At 45.6% G+C, this 21768-nt stretch overlaps 2 protein-coding genes across 3 annotated transcripts in view; one reads left to right on the top strand and one right to left on the bottom strand.

Annotated features, from left to right (window-relative positions):
- GNPAT (glyceronephosphate O-acyltransferase) overlaps positions 1-1029 on the bottom strand; it is a 30866-nt gene extending 29837 nt beyond the window's left edge. Inside the window, exon 1 of the mRNA XM_059899081.1 lies at positions 766-1029. Coding sequence (XP_059755064.1) covers positions 766-843 — 78 coding nt within the window. The 5' untranslated portion in view covers positions 844-1029. The remainder of the gene's footprint in view (positions 1-765) is intronic.
- Positions 768-21265, top strand: C16H1orf131 (chromosome 16 C1orf131 homolog). Of its 2 annotated transcripts, none has more exons than XM_059899082.1 (7): positions 768-1218; positions 3156-3499; positions 17975-18031; positions 19000-19095; positions 19218-19304; positions 19869-19921; positions 20964-21265. In XM_059899082.1, exons 1-7 carry the CDS (start codon positions 1131-1133, stop codon positions 21100-21102), a joined length of 864 nt encoding a protein of 287 aa, XP_059755065.1. In that variant the 5' UTR covers positions 768-1130; the 3' UTR covers positions 21103-21265. The 2 variants fall into 2 exon arrangements, with proteins under 2 accessions (XP_059755065.1, XP_059755066.1); XM_059899083.1 differs by lacking the exon at positions 768-1218 and adding an exon at positions 1793-1890.
- The last annotated feature ends 503 nt before the right edge of the window (positions 21266-21768 follow it).

The following is a 21768-nucleotide window of genomic DNA, read 5'->3' as shown; positions in this document are numbered from 1 at the left end:
TCCAGGGTTGTGAAATACTTCCACCTGGTAATTCCTTCATGACAATTCTGAGTGACCAACATTCCGTCGGCCAAAAAGACCAGTTCAAATCAGAAGAGGGGGTTGTGGGGTGAAAGGGCCAACTGGAGAGAGGCCGGGGGGCATTAGCTCTCTTCCAAAATGACTTGTGGAAAAAGTACAATGATGGGCAGAAGACAGATACACAATACAAATTTCCAGGAACTCCAAATCTTCTTAGATGAGAAACGTAAAGTCTTAGAAACTCAATGCCCACAGACAAGCCAAATACTTTTTCTCCCGGGAATATCACAGCTGCGAAAGAGCGGGGTGGGTTGGGAGCCACGGGCTACCTCAGGCTGAGTCAGACCCGCAGATTCCTCGGGTTCGACCGAAAGGTAGCCCGACACGCCTCGCAAGAGATGGAAAGACTCCAATTCTCCCCGCCTCGTTCCCGTGTCAGGGGCGTTCTGAAGGCCCAACGCCTGGTGGAGGGGAAGAGAAGGAACGAGCGGGAAGGAACCAGTGGAACCATCACCAGGAGAAACTTCTAAAAGCACACGGACATGCCCACACGCAGCGATACAACGTTGCCCTAGAAACCAAATCAACCACCTACTCTCTCCTGGGGGCGGGGGGGGCGGGGGGGGCGGGGAGGCTCGGACCCACTCTTCTGGGCCCTGGGTCGCAGCCCGGAGGAACCCGGGACCAGGAGAAGGAGGTCCTCTCCCGCGGCCCCGCCCCAGCCTCGCTCCCCCGGGCGCATACCGAGTAGAGGAGCACGACAGCGCCGGGACTGGTGGAGCCGACGGAGAAGCAAGAGCTGGACGACCTGGAAGAATCCATGCTGCGGCCGCTGTCCCGGGCGTGGCCTGGGATTCTTAGCTAAGCGGTGGTTGGGGTGCTGCTGGGGGCGGTTCTTCCGCACGGGGCGGCCCGACCTCGCCTAGGGCGGCAGCACCCTCTACGGCCCCTCCGGAGGACCCCGGGAGCCGCCATCTTAACCAGGACGGAAGCCGCGCGGGGACCTGCAGCGCGCGCGTGCGCAGCACATCGGAACCCGGAAGCGGGCGCCGCGCGGACGGAGTCCCGCGCGCTCCGCGCTGTCCCGCCACGCGTGGCCGGGCCCCACGATGGCGCAGGAGCCCGGGTTAGCCGCCTCCGCACCTCCCGGTTCTCAGGCCCTTCTGGACGTTGTGCTCCAGAACCTCTACGACTTTGGTGAGTACGGGCCTTCGGAGCCCACGTGGAGAGCGGACTTGAGCAGCCCGGAACTGGGCCGGCCTCCGCTTTCAGGCTAAAGGTTCTTGAACGTCGAGCACCTCTCGGCTCGTCCGACCCGGTTCTGACAGTGGGTCCCCCACTCGCTTCCGTCGGAGATCACCCTCCCCCCCTCTCCCGTGACCGGAGTCTGTTGAGCGTTTTTTATGAATTAAACCTCCCAGCTCGTCCCTCGGTGGGGACCGGCTTGCGTGTCGGAAGCACCAAGGCTTTCAGACTTACCGGGGAGGTGTTCGCAGGACCTCGGGCTCTCGAAATAGCACCCCTTGTTCCCGAATCGCTTTCCGCCGGGAAGCCCCCTTTCCCCACGCACCCCCCAGACCCGCCTGACCCTCGGGCATTGGTGCCACCTTGTCACGTGGGGATCTCATCCTTCAGTGTGTCCCCTGCCAAGGACTTCGGAGGGCGGTTTCACAGGAAGCTTTTCATGACCTGTCATCCCTAAGTTGGCTGACTTATGCTCTCCTTCCTTTAACTTGACTGGGGAAGAGGAAGATAAAAGAGCTTACCGTTAAAGATTGGCAACTCCTGGCACTTCAGGAGGGAGACCGTTCCATGCACTCTGAAGAACTTGCCCCAGGGAAGGTGACATCCTTTGTTAATGCACCAAAGGTAATCGTTAGGCATTAGTGCCTTTAAAGGCCAAACGTATTTCTTAAATTTGTAGCGTGATGTTGCTATTTTATTTTGGAGCCATTGCTCAAAATTCTAAGCTCATTACACAGTAAAAATAATAGCTAAAAAAAAAAAAAAAAGCTAAAATCGTATTGAGAATTTACCATACACTCCATGCTTTACAGGTATATACTCGTTTAATTTTCACAACGATCCTATGAAATAGATGTTGTCATTAATACCATTATTACAAGACAAATCCCATTATTGTAGAAACAAGCACTAAAGGTTAAAAAACTTGAAGTTCACCCAGTTAGTAATTTGCAGAGCTTGGGTTCCAAGCCCTACACTCTCTGGCTCCAACCCCTGCACTTGTTATCGACTTGAACTGTGGACAGAGCATCTCTGTGCCCTTGGGAATGTCGGAAGACAGAGAAGACTTAGCCTCTGACCTTGAGAAGTCCTGGAGGAAAGGACTATTCTGCAAAATCCTAAATATAGTTCGTGTTAACACAGCCTGGAAATTATGCTTGGAGCTCTGAAGGCATGGGCTGTATCTACTCATTTGTATATGCCTAATGCCAAAGGTTAGTCGACTCAATACGTATTTACTGAATCAAAGACTGAGAAAATAGAAGCAAACATAAATAGCTGATGTTTGGAGAGCTCTGTGATATTCATACTGTCGATGAATCGTTAGGCCTAGAGTTCTCATCAGAACCTTCAGGTGACTGGTCGGAGTTTGAACAGCTGAAACAGAGGGGAGGTATGGAGATTTAGTTGAAAATAAAGGCATTCAAATTAAGCCAGTTGTCTTAGGTTCATCTTAATTCATAACCGCGAAAGGAAATAGGAAGACCACGGTCCCCACCTGTAACCCTAGAAAGTGTTAAAAAGAAACACCGGCTGCAGTGGCAGATGTACTAACATTTTCACTACGAAGTGTGAGCCAACGGGGATTACCAGTTTCTGGGGTATTGCGATGACGACACTTAAAGTCAGGACCAAGGTGAGGACTAAAGTAATTGTGCTAGTAAGAGTCAAAGACGTAAATATAGTTACCTGGGGAAAGATGACTGTGCACTTTGGATTCTATAACTTGTGCAAATACGACCCTCTCGGAAGAAAAATAGTTTTTGTCTTTGTGTGTACTTCTGCGTGTTTGTAGCTGTGACACACGTACACGTGCATTCGCATGATTTGGTACTGGTGATAGCTAAAACACAAAATATTGATTTTTCCTTTTGTGTTTGAACAAACAGGAGAGACGGAAGATGAAGCAGAGCAGAAAAGGATCAGAAAGAAAAGAGAGAAGAAAAGAGAGATGGGGACCCCAGCGGCCTTGGTAGCGGAGCCGGCTCTCCAACCTGGATCTCTTGTCAGAGGCCAGAGGAAGAGTGCTTCCGGCTTCTTCCAGGAACTCCAGGAGGAGCTGCAGGGTGTTCCCGCCGTGACCCCTGGTGGTTTCCCTTCAGGACCTGTAGTCTCTAGTGCTGCGGTAGCCCCCTCTCCCCCGAGGAGTGACAGGGAGCCAGTAGAAGTGGTGGAATTTCACAGCAGAAGTAGAAAAAGAAAACAGAAGCCCGATCAAGACGAGAACACAAAGGTAATGAACTGGCTTATGTGGTGAAAACCCCGACGTTGTCCTGCCACCGTTCTAGGCCCTGGGAACAAAAGGCAAAAACTGCTTTTTGTTCAAAAGGCATTGAACAAAAGGCAAAAACTGCTTTCTCTCAAGGACCTTACATTCTGATGGAAAGCAGTGTGACTTTGCTGAATAGCAATCTCAGGCTGACTCAGAATTCAGTCTATGAGAGAAGCATGGGTGCTTATCCAAACTTTTTTCACAAGTTTTTGTCCAATTCACTGCAAAAACCCAGACATTACATTTCTGTTACTTTCCCCATGTCCTGTACACTTTTGTCTGTCATAAAAAGAAAGAGGATTGTCTTAGTTTCCTGGGGCTGATGTACAGAAATGTATTCTTTCACATTTCTGGAGGCCAGAAGTCCGAATCATGTTGTTAGCTGGGCCACGCTCCCTCTGCAGGGGGAGGGTCCTTCCTTGCTGCTTCCAGCTTCTGGCGGCTGCAGAGCTCTGGGCTCTTCCTCTGTCTTCACAGGGACTTCTTCCTAGTGTCTGAGTCTCAAATCTCCTGCCTTTCTCTTAGAAGGACACCTGTCATGGGATTTAGGGCCACCCTAAATCTAGGATGGATCTTATCGTGAGATCCTTAACTTAATTACACTCCAAAGATGCTTTTTCCAAATCAGGTCACATTCGCAGATTCCCGGGGATTAGTGCATGGACATATCTTTTTGGAGACCACGATTCAGTCCACTACAAAGACAGTTAGGCTTGCGTATTCTTGATGAACATGTGAACACGTGCTAGTGACTGGTGTTTACCACATCTTTTCTAGAATTTAGGTAGTACTTTATGTCAAGCTCACCAGCATCTCTTCCTCAAAGATTATTAATGCATTCTGTAACCATATCTACCTTTATTTTAGGATTCTAGGTCAGCTTTCCAATTCTTACAGTATCCAAATACTGGGGCAACGGGAACTGTTACAGGCAGACCAAGAAATGGACTCCTTTGGCCCTTGCAGCCAGAGCCCCCAAGCCGGCCAGCCAGGGAGCTTCCAAAAAGACTGGTATTACCACAGTGTACCGCAGTGAGCCAGACGTATATTAGTATTTTCTCTGTGTGCCACGATGTGAAGAAGGTTGGAAAGCACTATTGTGCAATACAATTACGTGTTTGGAGAATTTAACTGACATAAAGCATCTAGGCACCCTCCCTTGTTTCCTCAAAGGTCTCGGTCTTCAGTTTCTTCTTACACTCACTTGTGTTCATCTTTCTGGAATAGAGAGTTTTCTTTCTAATAGAAAGGACAAAAAAGTTGGCATTGAATGAGTCTGCATCTCCCTGTCTCCTAATAATGGAACATGTTTAGCAGGCTGTTATTCTTCTTTTTTCTGCTCCAAAGAATCCCTTTTCCTTGTAGTTGGCTTTTCTCAGGAACCTCAGCTCGTTTTACATTTTGGACTTCCTCAACTTGATGAAATTTTTAGCTTCCTTGGTGGTTCTCCCCTTTTCTTTCTTTCTTTTTTTTTTTTTTAACTGGAGTATAATTGCTTTACAATGTTGTGTTAGTTTCTGCTGCACAGCCAAGTGAAACAGCCACACCCATACACACATCCCCTGCCTCTTGGACCTCCTCCCCCCCGCCATCCCATCCCACTAGGCCATCACAGAGCACTGGTCTGAGCTCCCAGTGCATTACAGCAGGTTCCCACTAGCTATCTATTTTACACATGGTAGTGTATTTATGTCAAACCTAATCTCCCAGTTCTTCCCACCCTCTCCTTCCCCCCATATGTCCACACGTCCATTCTCTACATCTCCCTTTCTATTCCTGCCCTGCAAATAGGTTCATCTGTACCATTTTTCTAGATTCCACATATATGCATTAATATACGATATTTGTTTTTCTCTTTCTGACTTACTTTACTCTGTATGACAGACACTAGGTCCATCCACATCTCTACAAATGACCCAATTTCATTTCTTTTTATGGCTGAGTAATATTCCATTGTATACATGTGCCACATCTTCTTTATCCATTCATCTGTCGATGGACATTTAGGTTGTTTCCATGTCCTGGCTATTGTAAATAGTGCTGCAGTGAACATGGGGGTACCTGTGTCTTTTTGAATTACGGTTTTCTCAGTAGTGGGATTGCTAGGTCATATGCTAGTTCTATGTTTAGTTTCTTAAGGAACCTCCATACTGTTCTCCACAGTGGCTGTATCAATTTACATTCCCAACAGTGCAAGAGGGTTCTCTTTTCTTTTTTTTTTTTTTTTTTTTAGAGGGTTCTCTTTTCTCCACACCCTCTCCAGCATTTGTTGCTTGTAGATTTTTTGATGATGGTCATTCTGACCGGTGTGAGGTGATACCTTATTGTAGTTTTGATTTACATTTCTCTAATAATTAGGGATGTTGAGCATCTTTTCATGTGCCTCTTGACCATCTGTATGTCTTCTTTGCTGAAATGTCTATTTAGGTCTTCCGCCCATTTTTTCATTGGGTTCTTTGTTTTTTTGATATTGAGCTGCATGAGCTGTTTGTATATTTTGGAGATTAATCCTTTGTCTGTTGCTTCATTTGCAAATATTTTCTCCCATTCCTTGGGTTGTCTTTTCATCTTGTTTATGGTTTCCTTTGCTGTGCAAAAGCTTTTAAGTTTAATTAGGTCCCATTTGCTTATTTTTGTTTTTATTTTCAGTACTCTAGGAGGTGGGTCATAAAAGATCTTGCTGTGATTTATATCAAAGAGTGTTTTTCCTATGTTTTCCTCTAAGAGTTTTATAGTGTCCAGTCTTACATTTAGGTCTCTAATCCATTTTGAGTTTATTTTTGTGTATGGTGTTAGGGAGTGTTCTAATTTCATTCTTTTACATGTAGCTGTCCAGTTTTCCCAGCACCATTTATTGAAGAGGCTGTCTTGTCTCCATTGTATATTCCTTTGTCATAGATTAGGTGACCATAGGTGTGTGGGTTTATCTCTGGGCCTTCTGTCCTGTACCATTGATCTATATTTCTGTTTTTGTGCCAGTACCATACTGTCTTGATTACTGTAGCTTTGTAGTATAGTCTGAAGTTGGGGAGCTTGATTCCTCCAGCTCTGTTTTTCTTTCTCAAGATTGCTTTGGCTGTTCGGGGTCTTTTGTGTTGCCACACAAATTGTATAACTTTTTGTTCTAATTCTGTGAAAAATGCCATTGGTAATTTGACAGGGATTGCATTGAACCTGTAGACTGCTTTGGGTAGTATAGTCATTTTCACAGTCTCAATTCTTCCAATCCAGGGGCATGGTATATCTCTCCATCTATTTGTGTCATCTTTTATTTCTTTCATCATTGTTTTATAGTTTTCTGAGTACAGGTCTTTTGCCTCCTTAGGTAAGTTTATTCCTAGGTATTTCATTCTTTTTGTTGTGATGATAAATGGGATTGTTTCCTTAATTTCTCTTTCTCATATTTCGTTGTTACTGTATAGGAATGCAAGAGATTTCTGTACATTAATTTTGTATCCTGCAACCTTACGAGATTCATTGATTAGTTCTAGTAGTTTTTTGGTGGCATCTTTAGGATTCTCTATGTATAGTATCATGTCATCTGCAAACAGTGACAGTTTTACTTCTTCTTTTCCAATTTGGATTCCTTTTATTTCTTTTTCTTCTCTGATTGCCATGGCTAGGACTTCCAATACCATCTTGAATAATAGTGGCGAGAGTGGACATCCTTGTCTTGTTCCTGATCTTAGAGGAAATGCTTTCAGTTTTTCACCATTGAGAATGATGTTTGCTGTGGGTTTGTCATATATGGCCTTTATTATGTTGAGGTAGGTTCCCTCTGTGCCCATTTTCTGGAGAGTTTTTATCATAAATGGGTGTTGAATTTTTTCAAAAGCTTTTTTTGCATCTATGGAGATGATCATATGGTTTCTATTCTTCAGTTTGTTAATATGGTGTATCACATTGATTGATTTGCGTATATTGAAGAATCCTTGCGTCCCTGGGATAAATCCCACTTGATCATGGTGTATGATCCTTTTAATGTGTTGTTGGATTCTGTTTGCTAGTACTTTGTTGAGGATTTTTGCATCTATGTTCATCAGTGATATTGGTCTGTAATTTTCTTTTTTGTGGTATCTTTGCCTGGTTTTGGTATCAGGGTGATGGTGGCCTTGTAGAACGAGTTTGGGAATGTTCCTCCCTCTGCAATTTTTTGGAAGAGATTGAGAAGGACAGGTGTTAACTCTTCTCTAAATGTTTGATAGAATTCACCTGTGAAACCATCTGGTCCTGACTTTTTGTTTGTTGGAAGATTTTTAATTACAGTTTCAATTTCATTACCTGTTCATTGGTCTGTTTATATTTTCTAATTATTCCTCGTTCAGTCTTGGAAAGTTGTACCTTCCAAGAATTTGTCCATTTCTTCCAGGTTGTCCATTTTATTGGCATAGAGTTGTTTGTAGTAGTCTCTTATGATCCTTTGCATTTCTGCGGTGTCAGTTGTAATCTCTCCTTTTTCATTTCTAATTTTATTGATTTGAGTCCTCTCCCTTTTTTTTCTTGATGAGTCTGGCTAAAGGCTTATCAATTTTGTTTATCTTCTCAAAGAACCAACTTTTAGTTTTATTGATCTTTGCTATTGTTTTCTTTGTTTCTGTTTCATTTATTTCTGCTCTGATCTTTATGATTTCTTTCCTTCTACTAACTTTGGGTTTTCTTTGTTCTTTTTTTTCTAGTTGCCTTAGATGTAAGGTTAGATTGTTTATTTGAGATTTTTCCTGTTTCTTGAGGTGAGCTTGAATTGCTATAAGCTTCCCTCTTAGAACTGCTTTTGCTGCCTCCCATAGGTTTTGGATCGTCGTGTTTTCGTTGTCATTTGTTTCTAGGTATTTTTTAATTTCTCCTTTGATTTCTTCTGTAATCTCTTGGTTATTTAGCAGCACACTGTTTAGCTTCCATGTGTTTGTGTTTTTTACAGTTTTTTTCCTGTAACTGATTTCTAATCTCATAGAGTTCGTCGGAAAAGATGGTTGGTACGATTTCAATTTTCTTAAATTTTCCAAGGCTTGATTTGTGACCCAAGATGTGATCTATTCTGGAGAACATTCGGTGTGCACTTGAGAAGAAAGTGTATTCTTCGGCTTTTGGGTGGAATATCCTATAAGTGTCAATTAAGTCTATCTGGTCTATTGTGTCACTTAAAGCTTGTGTTTCCTTATTTATTTTCTGTCTGGATGATCTGTCTATTGGTGTAAGTGGGGTGTTAAAGTCCCCTCACTATTACTTTGTTACTGTTGATTTCCCCTATTATGGCTGTTAGCATTTGCCTTATGTATTGAAGTGCTCCTATGTTCGGTGCATAAATATGTATAATTGTTATGTTTTCTTCTTGTATTGATCCCTTGATCATTATGTAGTGTCCTTCCTTATCTCTTGCAACAGTCTTTATTTTAAAGTCTATTTTATCTGATATGAGTATTGCTACTGCAGCTTTCTTGTGATTTCCATTTGCATGGAATATCTTTTTCCATCCCCTCACTTTCAGTCTGTATGTGTCCCTAGGTCTGAAGTGGGTCTCTTGTAGACAGCATATATGTGGGTCTTGTTTTTGTATCCATTCAGCCAGTCTGTGTCTTTTGGTTGGAGCATTTAATCCATTTACATTCAAGGTGATTATCGATATGTATGTTCCTATTACCATTTTCTTAACTGATTTGGGTTTGTTTTTGTGGGTCTTTTTCTTCTCTTGTGTTTCCTGCTTAGAGAAGTCCCTTTAGCATTTGTTGTAAAGCTGGTTTGGTGTTGAATTCTCATAGCTTTTGCTCATTTGTAAAGCTTTTGAGTTCTCCGTGGAATCTGAATGAGATCCTTGCTGGGTAGAGTAATCTTGGTTGTAGGTTTTTCCCTTTCATCACCGTAAATATATCCTGCCACTCCCTTCTGGCCTGCAGAGTTTCTGCTGTGAAATCAGCTGATAACCTTATGGGGATTCCCTTGTATGTTATTTGTTGCTTTTCCTTGCTGCTTTAATATTTTTTCTTTGAATTTAATTTTTGTTCATTTGCTTAATGTGTGTCTTGGTGTGTTTCTCCTAGGGTTTATCCTGTATGCAACTCTCTGTGCTTCCTGGACTTGTGTGACTATTTCGTTTCCCATGTTAGGGAAGTTTTTGACTATAATCTCTTCAAATATTTTCTCAGACCCTTTCTCTTTCTCTTCTTCTTCTGGTACCCCTATAATTCGAATGTTGGTGCGTTTAATGTTGTCCCAGAGGTCTCCGACACTGTCCTCAATTCTTTTTATTCTTTTTTCTTTGTTCTGCTCCATGGCAGTTATTTCCACCATTTTATCTTCCAGCTCACTTAACTGTTCTTCTGACTCAGTTATTCTGCTATTGATTCCTTCTAGAGTATTTTTAATTTCAGTTATTTTGTTGTTCATCACTGTTGGTTTGCTCTTTAGTTCTTCTGGGTTCTTGTTAAACGTTTCTTGTATTTTCTCCATTCTGTTTCTGAGATTTTGGATCATCTTTACTGTCATTACTCTGTATTGTTTTTCAGGTAGGTTGCCTATTTCCTCTTCATTTATTTGGTTTTGTAGGTTTTTACTTGCACCTTCATCTGTAACATATTTTTTGTTGTCTCATTTTTATTGATGGGTGGGGCTGTGTTCCCGTCTTACTGGTTGTTTGGCCTGAGGCGTCCAGCACTGGAGTTTGCAGGTAGTTGGGTAGAACTGGGTCTTGGAGCTGAGACGAGGACCTCTGTCTCTGGGAGGCTTCACTCCAGTTAATATTTCCTGGCGTCTGAGGTTCTCTGTTAGTCCAGCGGTTTGGGCTCGGCCCTCCCACCACAGGAACTCAGGCCTGACCCCCAGCCTGGGAACCAAGATCCTGCAAACTGTGTGGCACGGCAAAAGAAAAGAATAAAAAAGGAGCGGTACAATAACAAAGAATAAAAAATAAAATAAAATTAGAAAGATAAAAAATACATTAGGAAAAATAAAAGTAGAATTGAAACAGCTACAACAAGGTAAAACAGAACCGCAAGAGAAAAAAGAAAAAACAAAGAGGAAAAAAAGAAAGGCCGGGAAGGGCCTTGGCTGTGGGGGGCAGCGCTTAGGCGGGGGAGGGGTTTAGGGTGGGGCGGGGCCTCGGCTTCGCACCTGCACCTGCGCGCTGCTGGGGGAGAGGCAGCGTGGCCCGAGGGGGCCTCCGGAGTGTGCAGTTCCGGGGTTTGGAGGTTGGGCCCTCGGTGAGGGTGTGTGGGTGGGCTTAGGCCCAGTGTAGCTGGAGGGGGTCTTGGAGTGGGTGTAGAGGCGGGGCCCCGGGTGGGGGGCAGGGGCGGGGCTTGGGCTCTGCGCTGCTGAGGGAGCCTCGGAGGGTGGGGGATTAGGCCCTGGAGCGCAACAGGCTCCCTGGTGCCCGAGTGGGCAGGGAGAGCACTGGCTGTGCTCCCTTCCGTGCCTCCGCTCCCCTGAGGGTCTCCCCTGCCGCCGCTGAACCCCTAACCGTGGGTGGGCTCCGTGGAGGGGAGGAGGGGAGAAGGTATGAGAACTCCTCCCCTCCCCCAGCCGCCCCTCAGGGGTGCCGGTCCCGGAGGTCCGACCTTTACTTCTGCTCCCCCTTTCCCCACCCCGCCCCCAGGACCCGCGCGGCTGGAGGGGGCCTCGGTGGGCAGAGGATCAGGCCCGGGATCTCAGCAGGCTCCCCGGGGCCCAAGTGGGCAGGGGAAACGCTGGCCACACGCCCTTCTGACCCTCTGCCCTCCCAACGGTCCCTCCCCTTTCCCTCTCTGGGCGTGGGATCCCTTCCCCTCCCCCAGCCGCCCCACCCCGTCCTGCCTCCACTTCTCCTCCTTCACTTCCCCACGTGCCCCACGTCCTACCCACTCGCTGGGGGTTCCTCCCGTCCCCTTAGGTGTCCGTGGTCCCCCACCGGGGCCTGGTAGGTGCCCTAGTTGTGCGGAGATGCAAACTCCGCGTCCTCCTAGTCCACCATCTTGACCCTTTTCTCCTTTTTAAAGTTTATCTTCTGAACATGTGAATGTGTGTGGCTAAGGAGACAGTATATGTGAACACAGTAAAAACACATACGCCCATAAAAAGACTTCAGAATGTTGACATTGCAACATATAAATAACTGCAAATTAATATAGAGCTAGTTTTTGTGGCATATCCTGGGTATAGGGCATGCCAGGCAAAGGATAGACCATTGGAGTAATTAAGACACATAGTGCTATGCTAAGAGTTTGTGCAACATGGGAGCATGTACATGTGGCCCCTGCTCTCTGAAGACTTACAAGTCACTGCAGGACAGTGCAGACAGACATGGGGTCCGCAAAAATACGTGATCAGATAATGATAGCCTCCATTGACAGTCGTGCAATCAGCTGGCCATCTTTGAAGTTTTCTTTTTATTTCTGTTTTCCTTTTATTTTTCCATTTATGTGGCTCCCCCCACTAGTCGAGTCTCCATGTGAGTTCCTGTTGCCCTCTGTTGTCTGAAGTATTCTTGAGAACACAAGAGGTACTGGCAAGTAAATGACCTTCTTTTCCCAGAATTTAGGCTTGTGCAATAAATAATGATTAAACTACATAGTGTATTGAAACAGATTTTCATGGGTGTGACATGATGATTTATAATAAGAAATATTAAATATTTGTCCCTGTTTCTAGCACAGAGCTCCTAAAACCCTTGGAATTTCTTAAGAGATGAGAGCAGTAAAGGTGTCTTTTGTTGTGTTAGTGAAGTGACTTGGAAAGCGTCCTTGAATGGGGACTGGTTGCCAGGAGAACCAACCTTGTGATTAGAGAACCTATGCCCTGACTTCTGGGGAGGGCAAAGGGGCTAGAGGTTAAATCAGTTGCCAGTGGCCAATGATTTACTCAATTATGCCTGTGTGATGAAACCTCTGAAACTCCAGAAGGACGGGGTTTGGTTTGGAGAGCTTCCAGGTTGGGAGAGTGGAGCCTGGAGAGGGTGTGGAAGTTCCTCGCCCCTTCCCATGAGCCTTGCCCTCTGCATCTCCTCCATCTGGCTGTCCCTGAGTTAACTCCTTTTAGAATAAGCTGGTGATCTAGGAAGTAAACGGGTTTCTTGAGTTCTATGATCCGCTCTAGCAAATTAGTTGAACCCAAGGAGGGGGTCATGAGAACTTCCAGTCTGTAGGCAGTCTGTCAGAAGTACTACAGGTAACAACCTGGGCTTGCATTTGGTCTCTGAAGTGGGGACAGTATTGTAGGACTGAGCCCCTTCACCTGCGGAACCTGTGCCGTCTCTGGTAGATAGTGTCAGAATAGCACTGAACTGTAGAACACCTGGCTGTGTGGGACCGTTGCTCCCATGTGTGGGAAACTCTCCCCCCTGCATCAGAGTTGGTGACCAGAACCCCTTTTAATGGACTTATCTGGGAACTTGGTCAACATTTGTTTAATATTTTACCCATTCCAGATAGCTGACCCATAAATGAACTTCCTGATCATGTCCCATTTGTAAAGCTCTATAGATGTAGTCTGCCCAGAAATCTTATTCATTCATTTATTCCACAAATAATTGGGTGCCTACTTTGCCAGGCCCAGGAGATCCCACAGTAAACAAGGTACAGTCCTCTGCTCTCATGGAGTATATGGTTTACTGGTGGGTTAGGCAAACCCTGAATAAATTAATACCAATAATATACTTAAGGACTTCCCTGGTGGCACAGTGGTTGAGAATCCGTACGCCAATGCAGGGCACATGGGTTCGAGCCCTGGTCCGGGAAGATCCCACATGCTGCAGAGCAGCTAAGCCCGTGTGCCACAACTACTGAGCCCACGCACCTAGAGCCCATGCTCTGCAACAAGAGAAGCCACCGCAATGAGAAGCCCGCACACCGCAACGAAGAGTAGCCCCCGCTCACCGCAACTAGAGAGAGCCCGTCAGCAGCAACGAAGACCCAACGCAGCCAAAAATAATTAAATTTATTTTAAAAAAAAAATTAAATACTTAAAAAGAGCTATAAACCCTCTGAAGGAAAGATACAGGGTCCTGAGAGTAACAGGGAGAACTTCCTTTAGAGCCAGTGGTCAGAGGTGTCCGAGGAGGTGACTTTAGGCTGATGCTCTGTTGCAGAGTGCTGGGAAAGGAGGGAACAGAGTAATGCAGGCGGAGGGAAGCTGCCTTGTAAATGCTCTGAGCTGTAGAGAGGCCTGCTGGGTTCCAGGAGCTGCTGGAAGACGAAGGGGAGGGGGACGGAGGGGGGAAGGTGTGGGCTGTTGGAGAGACAGGCTGAGGCCGGCCCGCACCAGGCCCCGGAGACATAGAGCCTTTGGAGTTAGTTTAAAGCACATGGAAAGCCACCAGAGAATTTAAGCAAGGGCACGAAGTGATCTGATTTATATTTTAAAAAGATGGCTCTGGCCCCTGCATGGTAAATGGATTATAGGTGAGCAGTAGCCAGAGGCATGAGGGGACTGAGTGAGGAGTTTACTGCAGGGGTCCAGGTTCAAAACAGGGTGGCCTGGACTTGTGATTTGAGGATTGAGTGGATGAACTCACTCTTTAATGAGTGCAAGGCTGCCTATAAGGAAGAAAATTCCTATGCTCTTAAGAAATGAAAGGGTCAAGTGTAGCTTAAAATGATTCAAGTATTGTCTGGCCTTCAGAGGTGTGTCTGATCAATGTGATTTTTCCACCTCTAACACTGGTCCATCTCATGAACCTTATGGCCTCCACAGAAAAGAGACAAGAAAGATACAGTAGAAGTAATAGAACAGTGTACTGTAGGTCAGAAGCGACGCCTGGATCCTGTGGCCTGGACTGAGGTACACATACACTGCTTCTGAACGTGTAAGGAATTGCTGAGCAAAGATTTACCAGTATTTCCTGAGTGCTTACTGTGTACTAACCGTGATTATTTACATTCATTAACTAGTTCAGTATCTCATTAGGTCTTCACAGCGTGACCTGTCTTCATTTCCTAGAAGAGGTTGATGCCTAGAGAGGCTGAACTATTTGCCTGCATTTAAGCAGGTACCCCACCATCCCATATCTGCAGTTCCAAAACCCCAGAGCTTTGGAAACCACAAGTTAGGTTGTTTTTTTAAGTTTGACGCAAATTTATTTGGCAGTAAAACCCAACCTGAACTGAAGTGAGGCTTAAGAGTTATTTCTGTTGGTTCCATTGGGTGTGAATATTCATAGGCATTGCTGCAGAAACGTGAATATGCTTAATTACGGGTTGCTGTCTTGGACAGTATTCAGTATATTCACAGCATTACCATCTGAATTGTCTCAGAATTCCAGATAAAGGATTGTGGATGTGAAATAAGTGCTAGAGCTCAGGTTCAGACCCCAGGCTTTTGGGCTTAAAAGCTGTGTGCCCAACTACTACACAAGCGAGAGGGAATGTAGGTTAGTTAGGCTGTTTGTCTCTTGAGGAACACAAGTGTACCGCACCAGAAGCTTCACTAGACATAAAGACATTCTGTCAAGTTATTGCCCCAGGTTCTTTTTTTTTTTTAATGTTTATTTTATTTTTTATTATTTATTTATTTATTTTTGGCCACGCCCCATGGCACATGGGATCTTAGTTCCCCGACCAGGGATCCAGCCTGCGCCCTCTGCATTGGAAGCACGGAGTGTTAACCGCTGGACTGTCAGGGAAGTCCCTGCCCCAGGTTCTTACTGCCCTCATAATCTCTGCAGTATCCCAGGGCTGCCCTGAAGTCCATCACCCTTTAGCTGTACCATGTCCCCTACTCTTTAGTACATCCAGTGTCAGATAGGTATTAAGAAGAAAGTAATCTAGTTGAAATAATTTACGCTCAAGAAGATATGAAAAAATTTCTCAATATTCCCAGAACTGCTGGCATAATTAAAAAGAGAGTGTTTATTTACCTAACTCTTCTCTAATTGGACAAAGTTTGGACAGTGTAACTAATAGAAGAAAAATCTTACCAGTGCAGGAGAAAATACTTTTGGTCAGCAAGTCAGCCCATGAGAAAGTTCCCTGAGTCTGGTACTCAGTCTGAGTCTGCTTCTTATAGCTTGCTTTCTTCTTCACTACCTAACAGACAGGTTCTCACAATCTCCAAACGTTTCTCTCTCCCGTGTGTGGGACAGTGAGGCTTTATCAGTCAAGAGAGGGGAGACAGGGTTCCATAACCAGTAGTCCCTACGTCTCAGTGGTTTAAAGGCAGAAGTTAATCTTGTTCTCGTGTTACATGTTCATCAGGATTGTCAGGGCAGTCGGCTGTGATTCACACCATCCTAATCTAGGGACCCAGGGTGATAGGGGCTCCACCATTTGGTGGAGAAGGGGAGGTGATGAAGCCTTTTTAAATTTTTTTATTATTTTTTTACTTTTTTGTTTTTTGGCTGTGTTGGGTCTTCGTTGCTGCGTGCGGGCTTTCTCTAGTTGCAGTGAGTAGGGGCTACTCTTTGTTGTGGTGCGCGGACTTCTCATGGCGGTGGCTTCTCTTGTTGTGGAGCATGTGCTCTAGGTGCACGGGCTTCAGTAGTTGTGGCTCGCGGGCTCAGTAGTTGTGGCTCGCGGGCTCTAGAGCGCAGGCTCAGTAGCTGTGGCGCCCGGGCTTCGTTGCTCCGCGGCATGTGGGGTCTTCCCGGACCAGGGCTCGAGCCCGTGTCCCCTGCACTGGCAGGCTGATTCTTAACCACTGCGCCACCAGGGAAGCCCCCGTGAAGGCTCTTAGAGGTTTCACGTGGAAGGGGCACGCTTCCCTCTGCTCACACTTTGGCCAAAACAAATGATGTAGCCGTGCCTAACTTCAGGTCGGCAGCAGAGCCCAGTTCTCCTGGGAGCCTAGAGGTGGAGGAGGACCCGGTATTGCCTGTGGGCAGTAGTGCCCCCTCCCACAGTGAGGGCAGGGGAAAGAAAACAGGGGAGACCACTGATTATTTCTAAACGCAGGTGATGCATTGTGAATGTATACTAAAGTGGTTTTAAAGCTAAAAGTAGAAATTAAAGTTAAGGTAGTGGTGGGGGTCATGCTAATAGACTCAGCATCATGATAATTAGGCAAGAATTTTTTTCCAAATGTTTGCTTTTATTATAAAGAAGGATCTGTTACCGAACCAGGTCCATTTGCCTGACGTGCAGCAAGCCAGACGCCGAGATGCCGAGGTTTACAGTTTATTCATGAGGCAGCCAAGTGAGGAGATGGGAGAACAAGTCTGAGATCACCTCCCAACAGCGAGGGGGCTGGGCTCTTTACGGGATGAGCACGGTGGTCTTAGGCGTGGGGAAGGGTGATGGGAGGAAGGGGAGGAGGTGAGGTAATCGGTGTTCTGCGCAGGCGTATCTGGGTTACAGGCATCTGTGTTCACAATGCGGTGGTGCTCAGCACGATCGGAGCTTCCTGGCCCCTGACCTCAGAAGGCCCTTCCTCGGACACCCGCGCAGGCCCAGCTTTAGGGCTGATGACCCGGCCAGCCTTAGCCAGCTCGCACGGGGCAGGAGCTGACTCCAAATTCCTGCAAAACACCTGGGCTACGAGAAGTTGGGTAGGTATGCAGTTAAAAAGAGGGGAAAGGAAAGAAAAAAATAACTAAAGCGAGCTTCATCAGTGAAGGCAGGTTACAAGCAGAAGGGTTTTAACAAGCCATTCCCCTGTCCGTTGCTCTCCGCACAGACTCTGCCCTGCTGAGCCGGAGGCCAGGACTGCTTTTCTAGATGCTGCATGGCTGGGATGGCCCGAGGTTGAGTAGAGACCGCTGTCCTTGGCCAGATTTGACAGTAGTTTCCTTGAAGTCTCAAACTTCTGGTCAATTCTATGGATTGGTAACCACAGCCAGGGGATATATTGATGTAAAGAGTCACATATTTTGATGGCATTTCCAGTATCATTATTTTCTGTGGGGAATTATAAACCCAGTCTCCATCATTTCTAGAAATCTGATGTTCCTGAAAGAAATTTTCGACTCAAGAGAGTTTAAGAGAGTTAGCCATTATTCCAGTGGCTGGATAGGAGGGAAGAAAAGAGGGAATTCTTTCTCTCTCTCTCCCTCCCTCCCTTCCTTCCCCTCGCAGCTTGTGGGATCTTAGTTCCGCGACCAGGGATTGAACCCTGGGCCATGGCAGTGAAAGCGCCAAGTCCTAACCACTGGACCGCCAGGGAATTCCCGAGAATTATTTAAATATGACCTTTTTACCCTCTAAAATTCTGCTCAGTTATCCTTTTCTAAACCCCCCACCATACAGAGTTTCCCACATTTGGTGTGTGAGATACAGACATTGGTCTCTCTCTTACTCTCTTTTCTTTTTTCTTAGTTTCTCGTCAGTCTTTTCTTAAACTTTGAAACCTTAAATTTATTTTCTCCATTTTTCTTCCATTAGCTGTTAATTAGGCTTCTGTGCAACAAGCATGTGTTATTGTTTGTTATTTAGGCATCTGGGCCAGTTTCAAGGCTTTTAAAAACATGAGTGTGCTCTTGGTGTGATGGATACTATAAGGAACAGATGACCTTAATAAAGAATGTTTTCTTTTCCTTTTCAGACCAAAACTAGTATCCTCGAGAAAGATGTGGATATACAAGAGTTTAACTTAGAAAAGGTATGTGCTTTGAAATTATTAATTTTTTCAGCTTTGTAATACCAGAAATGAATATGTTTACATGTTGTCCAATGGTTGGGGAAATGGTGAAGCAGATCACACTACATTTACTTGATTGAACAGTGTGCAGTCCTTTAAAACATGTCGGTTTTGTGACTACAGTGTCAGCGATACAATGGTAAGTAGGAGAAGCAGGGATGTGTGTGTCCTGTGGCTGTAACTAGGTTTTAAAAATGTGCGAGAGAGACTTCCCTGGTGGTGCAGTGGTTAAGACTCCACCCTCCCAATGCAGGGGGCCCGGGTTCGAGCCCTGGTCGGGGAACTAGATCCCACGTGTATGCCGCAACTAAGAGTCCACGTGCTGCAGCGAAGGTCCCACGTGCCGCAACTAAGACCTGGCGCAGCCAAAATAATACATAAATAAATAAATAATTTTAAAAAAATTTAAAAAAATGTGTGAGAAAAAAGGAAGTAATTCAGCTGCCAAGAGTGGGTATTGGTGACTTTTTCTCTTCTACAATATGTTTTTAAAGAAAGAACATGGACCTGTGTTTGAAGCTGCTGTGATAAAGGGTTTCCACGTGTGAGTAGATGTGTTTGGGAAGGTACTTTTAGTTGTTGCCTTTATGGATAGTAGCTTGTTTTAGGGCACATCCTAAAGTACGGCAGAGCTCTGTGGGTCACCCTCGTTTTGTCACTCACTTGTGTGGAGATAAGTCTTTGCTTCGACTGCCCGCATTCAGTGTGGGAGAATGGCGTGGGGAGGTTATGGACCTTTGTGAGAGACTCCACAAAGCTGCTTAAACCACACCGTGACAGCACTCTTGCGAGCTGTAGCCCCTGCAGGTCCTCCATAAAAGTGCTGGGCGTGTAGCCCATCGCGTCTGGCAGGCAGCACTCCTAGGGCTGTGTTTCCTCTGTGGAGTTTCTGGAAGGCACTTGGGCCTGACTGTGCTTTGTGTCTGCAGGCTCGTTTGGAAGTGCACCGGTTTGGGATCACAGGTTATGGAAAAGGAAAGGAGAGAGTCCTGGAGCAGGGACGCGCCATTATGCTGGGCGCTAAGGTGAGGGCTGCTTCTGCCTCCCACCCCCAGACGGGGTACAGCAAAGGGGGGCGGCCCAGGCAAGGCAGGGCGGGGGCAAAGGCAAAGTCAAAAATGATGCTGAGTGTCCTTTCTCATTTCAGCCTCCCAAAAATAGTTATGTGAATTACAAGGTTTTGCAGGAGCAAATCAAAGAAAAAAAGTCAGCAAAGGAAAAAGAAAAGAGAACGGTAGGTGTGATAGCCTTTTCTTAAACTGGAACAGAAAGGTGGTTGCAATTTGCTGGACCCCGCTGCTTGGAAAGCAGTCTAGACAGCAACAAATCTAGAGTTAGGTGAATGTTCTTCCCCTCTGTTCAAGTCAGCTACATTTTGTGATACCAGCCACGTAATCTGACTTATTTACCTGAAAGGTTTGCTTTGAGATAGCAAACTCCTGTTCAGGTACTGTGAGCTACTTTGACCTTTTCCCTATATGCAGTCATTTTTTTTTTTTGCCTTTTACATTGTATAGAACACACGGGCTTCTGAAAAACCACAAGGGGAATAGATGTTACACTCCCTCCCTTTCGCCTAAAATGGAAGATTTGACATTTCTACTGTCCATTTTCTCTGAATGGCCTTTCACAGTCTTGAAAGGGTTTTAGGATGAAACTTTGTATAATTAACATGCCTACTTGAAAAAAATATTAAAAGTAAATGGTATCTCTGGCTTTTGGTCACAAACCTCTTGCCTTTTTTTGAATCTCCGTTATCCATTACTGATACGTATGTTTTCTTTAATTGTGAAATCAGGCCCAGGACGCAGATATTTTCAAGAAAAAAAATAGGAAAGGACAGGAAGACAGGTGAGTGATACCATCAGGTACTCGGGTGGAATGATTTGGATAAACCTATTGGTTAGTTCTGAACATAGTACCTTGAATTGATGTGGTGTTTCTAGCCTGTTACAGTGCTGCACTGTCTCTCCTGAACCTAAATCAAGCCCTTGAGGGGGGAGACAGGATTCAGTAAATTGTCCAAGATCAGACAACTCCCTCAGAATTGAACTAGGAACCTTCTCCAGTCTCCCATTTTCAAAGACCAGACATGCGCAGTGACTAGTGGAAAAGCTGAGATTGACGTTTCCAGCAAGACCTCTGTCCCCTCCTAAGAGAGCCTGTGCTGCCTGCACTTCCATGACCACATGAGGGAGAGCACCGTGGTTTGAGTAATGGAGCATTGATTTTGTGCCTTTCTGCTTGTTTCTTAGCTTTTGTTCAAGTACCTTTTTCTCTCTCCTCAAATTACTGTTTCAAAATCTACTTTTGTCTTGAGCTTTTTCTTGGAGCCCTAGTGAGCTTGCGCATGCTGGAAGGTGGTCATCTGTTCTGGTTGTGTGGTCTGTCAAGGGCCCACTGTGCGCTGGGCACATAGGTGTCTAGGTGTTGGGCTTACAGCCATGATCACACTGAGGGTCCCCGCCCTGGAGGAGCTTACATTTTAGGGAGGGAAACACACCAAAACATCTAAACAGATAAGTAAGGGCATGTCAGGTCCTGGCAGGTTTCGTGAGGAGGTTGAAACAGTGCATCGTGAGAGAACGTCACTGAGGGTGGGCTGGTGTGTCGTTCTAAGGAGGCCACATCTGAGTCGAGAACTGAGTGGGGAAGATCCAGACAGATCTGGTAGCAGATATTCAACGTGGAAGAAACCAGTGCAAAGGCCCTGGGGCAGGAGGCAGTTGGCATGTTCAGGGATGCAGGAAGCTAGTGGTGCTGCAGTGGGGCGGGGGCCTTGCATGGGAGGGGCCGGGAGGTTGCAGGGCCAGACCTCGGTGGCCTGGTTGGTGGTGCTGAAATCCTTTTGTATAAGCTTAATTATAGTACCTTCCTCTCACTTTAAATGTAGGAAATCCAAAAAGAAGAAATCGGCTCCCAGTATTTTGTCAAGTAGACGGATTGGACAGGTTGGAAAATTCAAAAATGGGACACTGATTCTGAGCCAAGTTGATATCAAAAAAATAAATTCTTCCAGAGTGGCTAAATGAAGTACTTTATAAAATAAAGAGAGAAGTGGGAAAGTGCCAACGTACTGAAACTGGACCCCTACAAGACTTCCAGATTATTCTTATTTATTTCATATTTCATAGACTGCTCTTTTATTTTAGGGAACAAAATCAAATTGAAATAATAAAATTTCTATCTGCTGAAGTGTCTGATTTTTTTTTCTTTTTGGTGATAACCGTGTTGGGCCAACTGTGATGTGAATCTGAAGTAAAACTGAAACCGTGTAACTCACTCAGATTGGGACTTGAACTCATGGTCTTTTAACTGAGATCACACACCTGGTCTTAGGACTTAATGAAGCTCAGGTTCTGGATGTCTCATCACAGAAAGAATTCAGCGAGAGACAAAGTGATAGGTTTATTTAGAGAGAAATACACTCCACAGACAGAGTGCGGGCCATCTCAGAAGGCGGAAGTGGCACCAGGGTTTGGGGTTGTCCGTTCTTATAGGGGTGGGTAATTTCACAGGCTAAGGAGTGGGAGGAGTATTCCAGATGTTTTGGGGAAGGGGCGGGGATTTCCAGGAATTGGGCCGCCGCCCTCTTTTGGACCCTTGTGGTCGCTCTTGGAACTGTCCTGGCACCTGTGGGTGTGTCATTTAGCTTGCTGATGTGTTACTGTGAGTGTATACTGAGGCTCAAGGTCTAG

Source organism: Balaenoptera ricei, chromosome 16, assembly GCF_028023285.1.
Source record: "Balaenoptera ricei isolate mBalRic1 chromosome 16, mBalRic1.hap2, whole genome shotgun sequence".
Lineage (NCBI taxonomy): Eukaryota > Metazoa > Chordata > Mammalia > Artiodactyla > Balaenopteridae > Balaenoptera > Balaenoptera ricei.
This window is presented reverse-complemented; position numbering and strand designations above follow the sequence as displayed.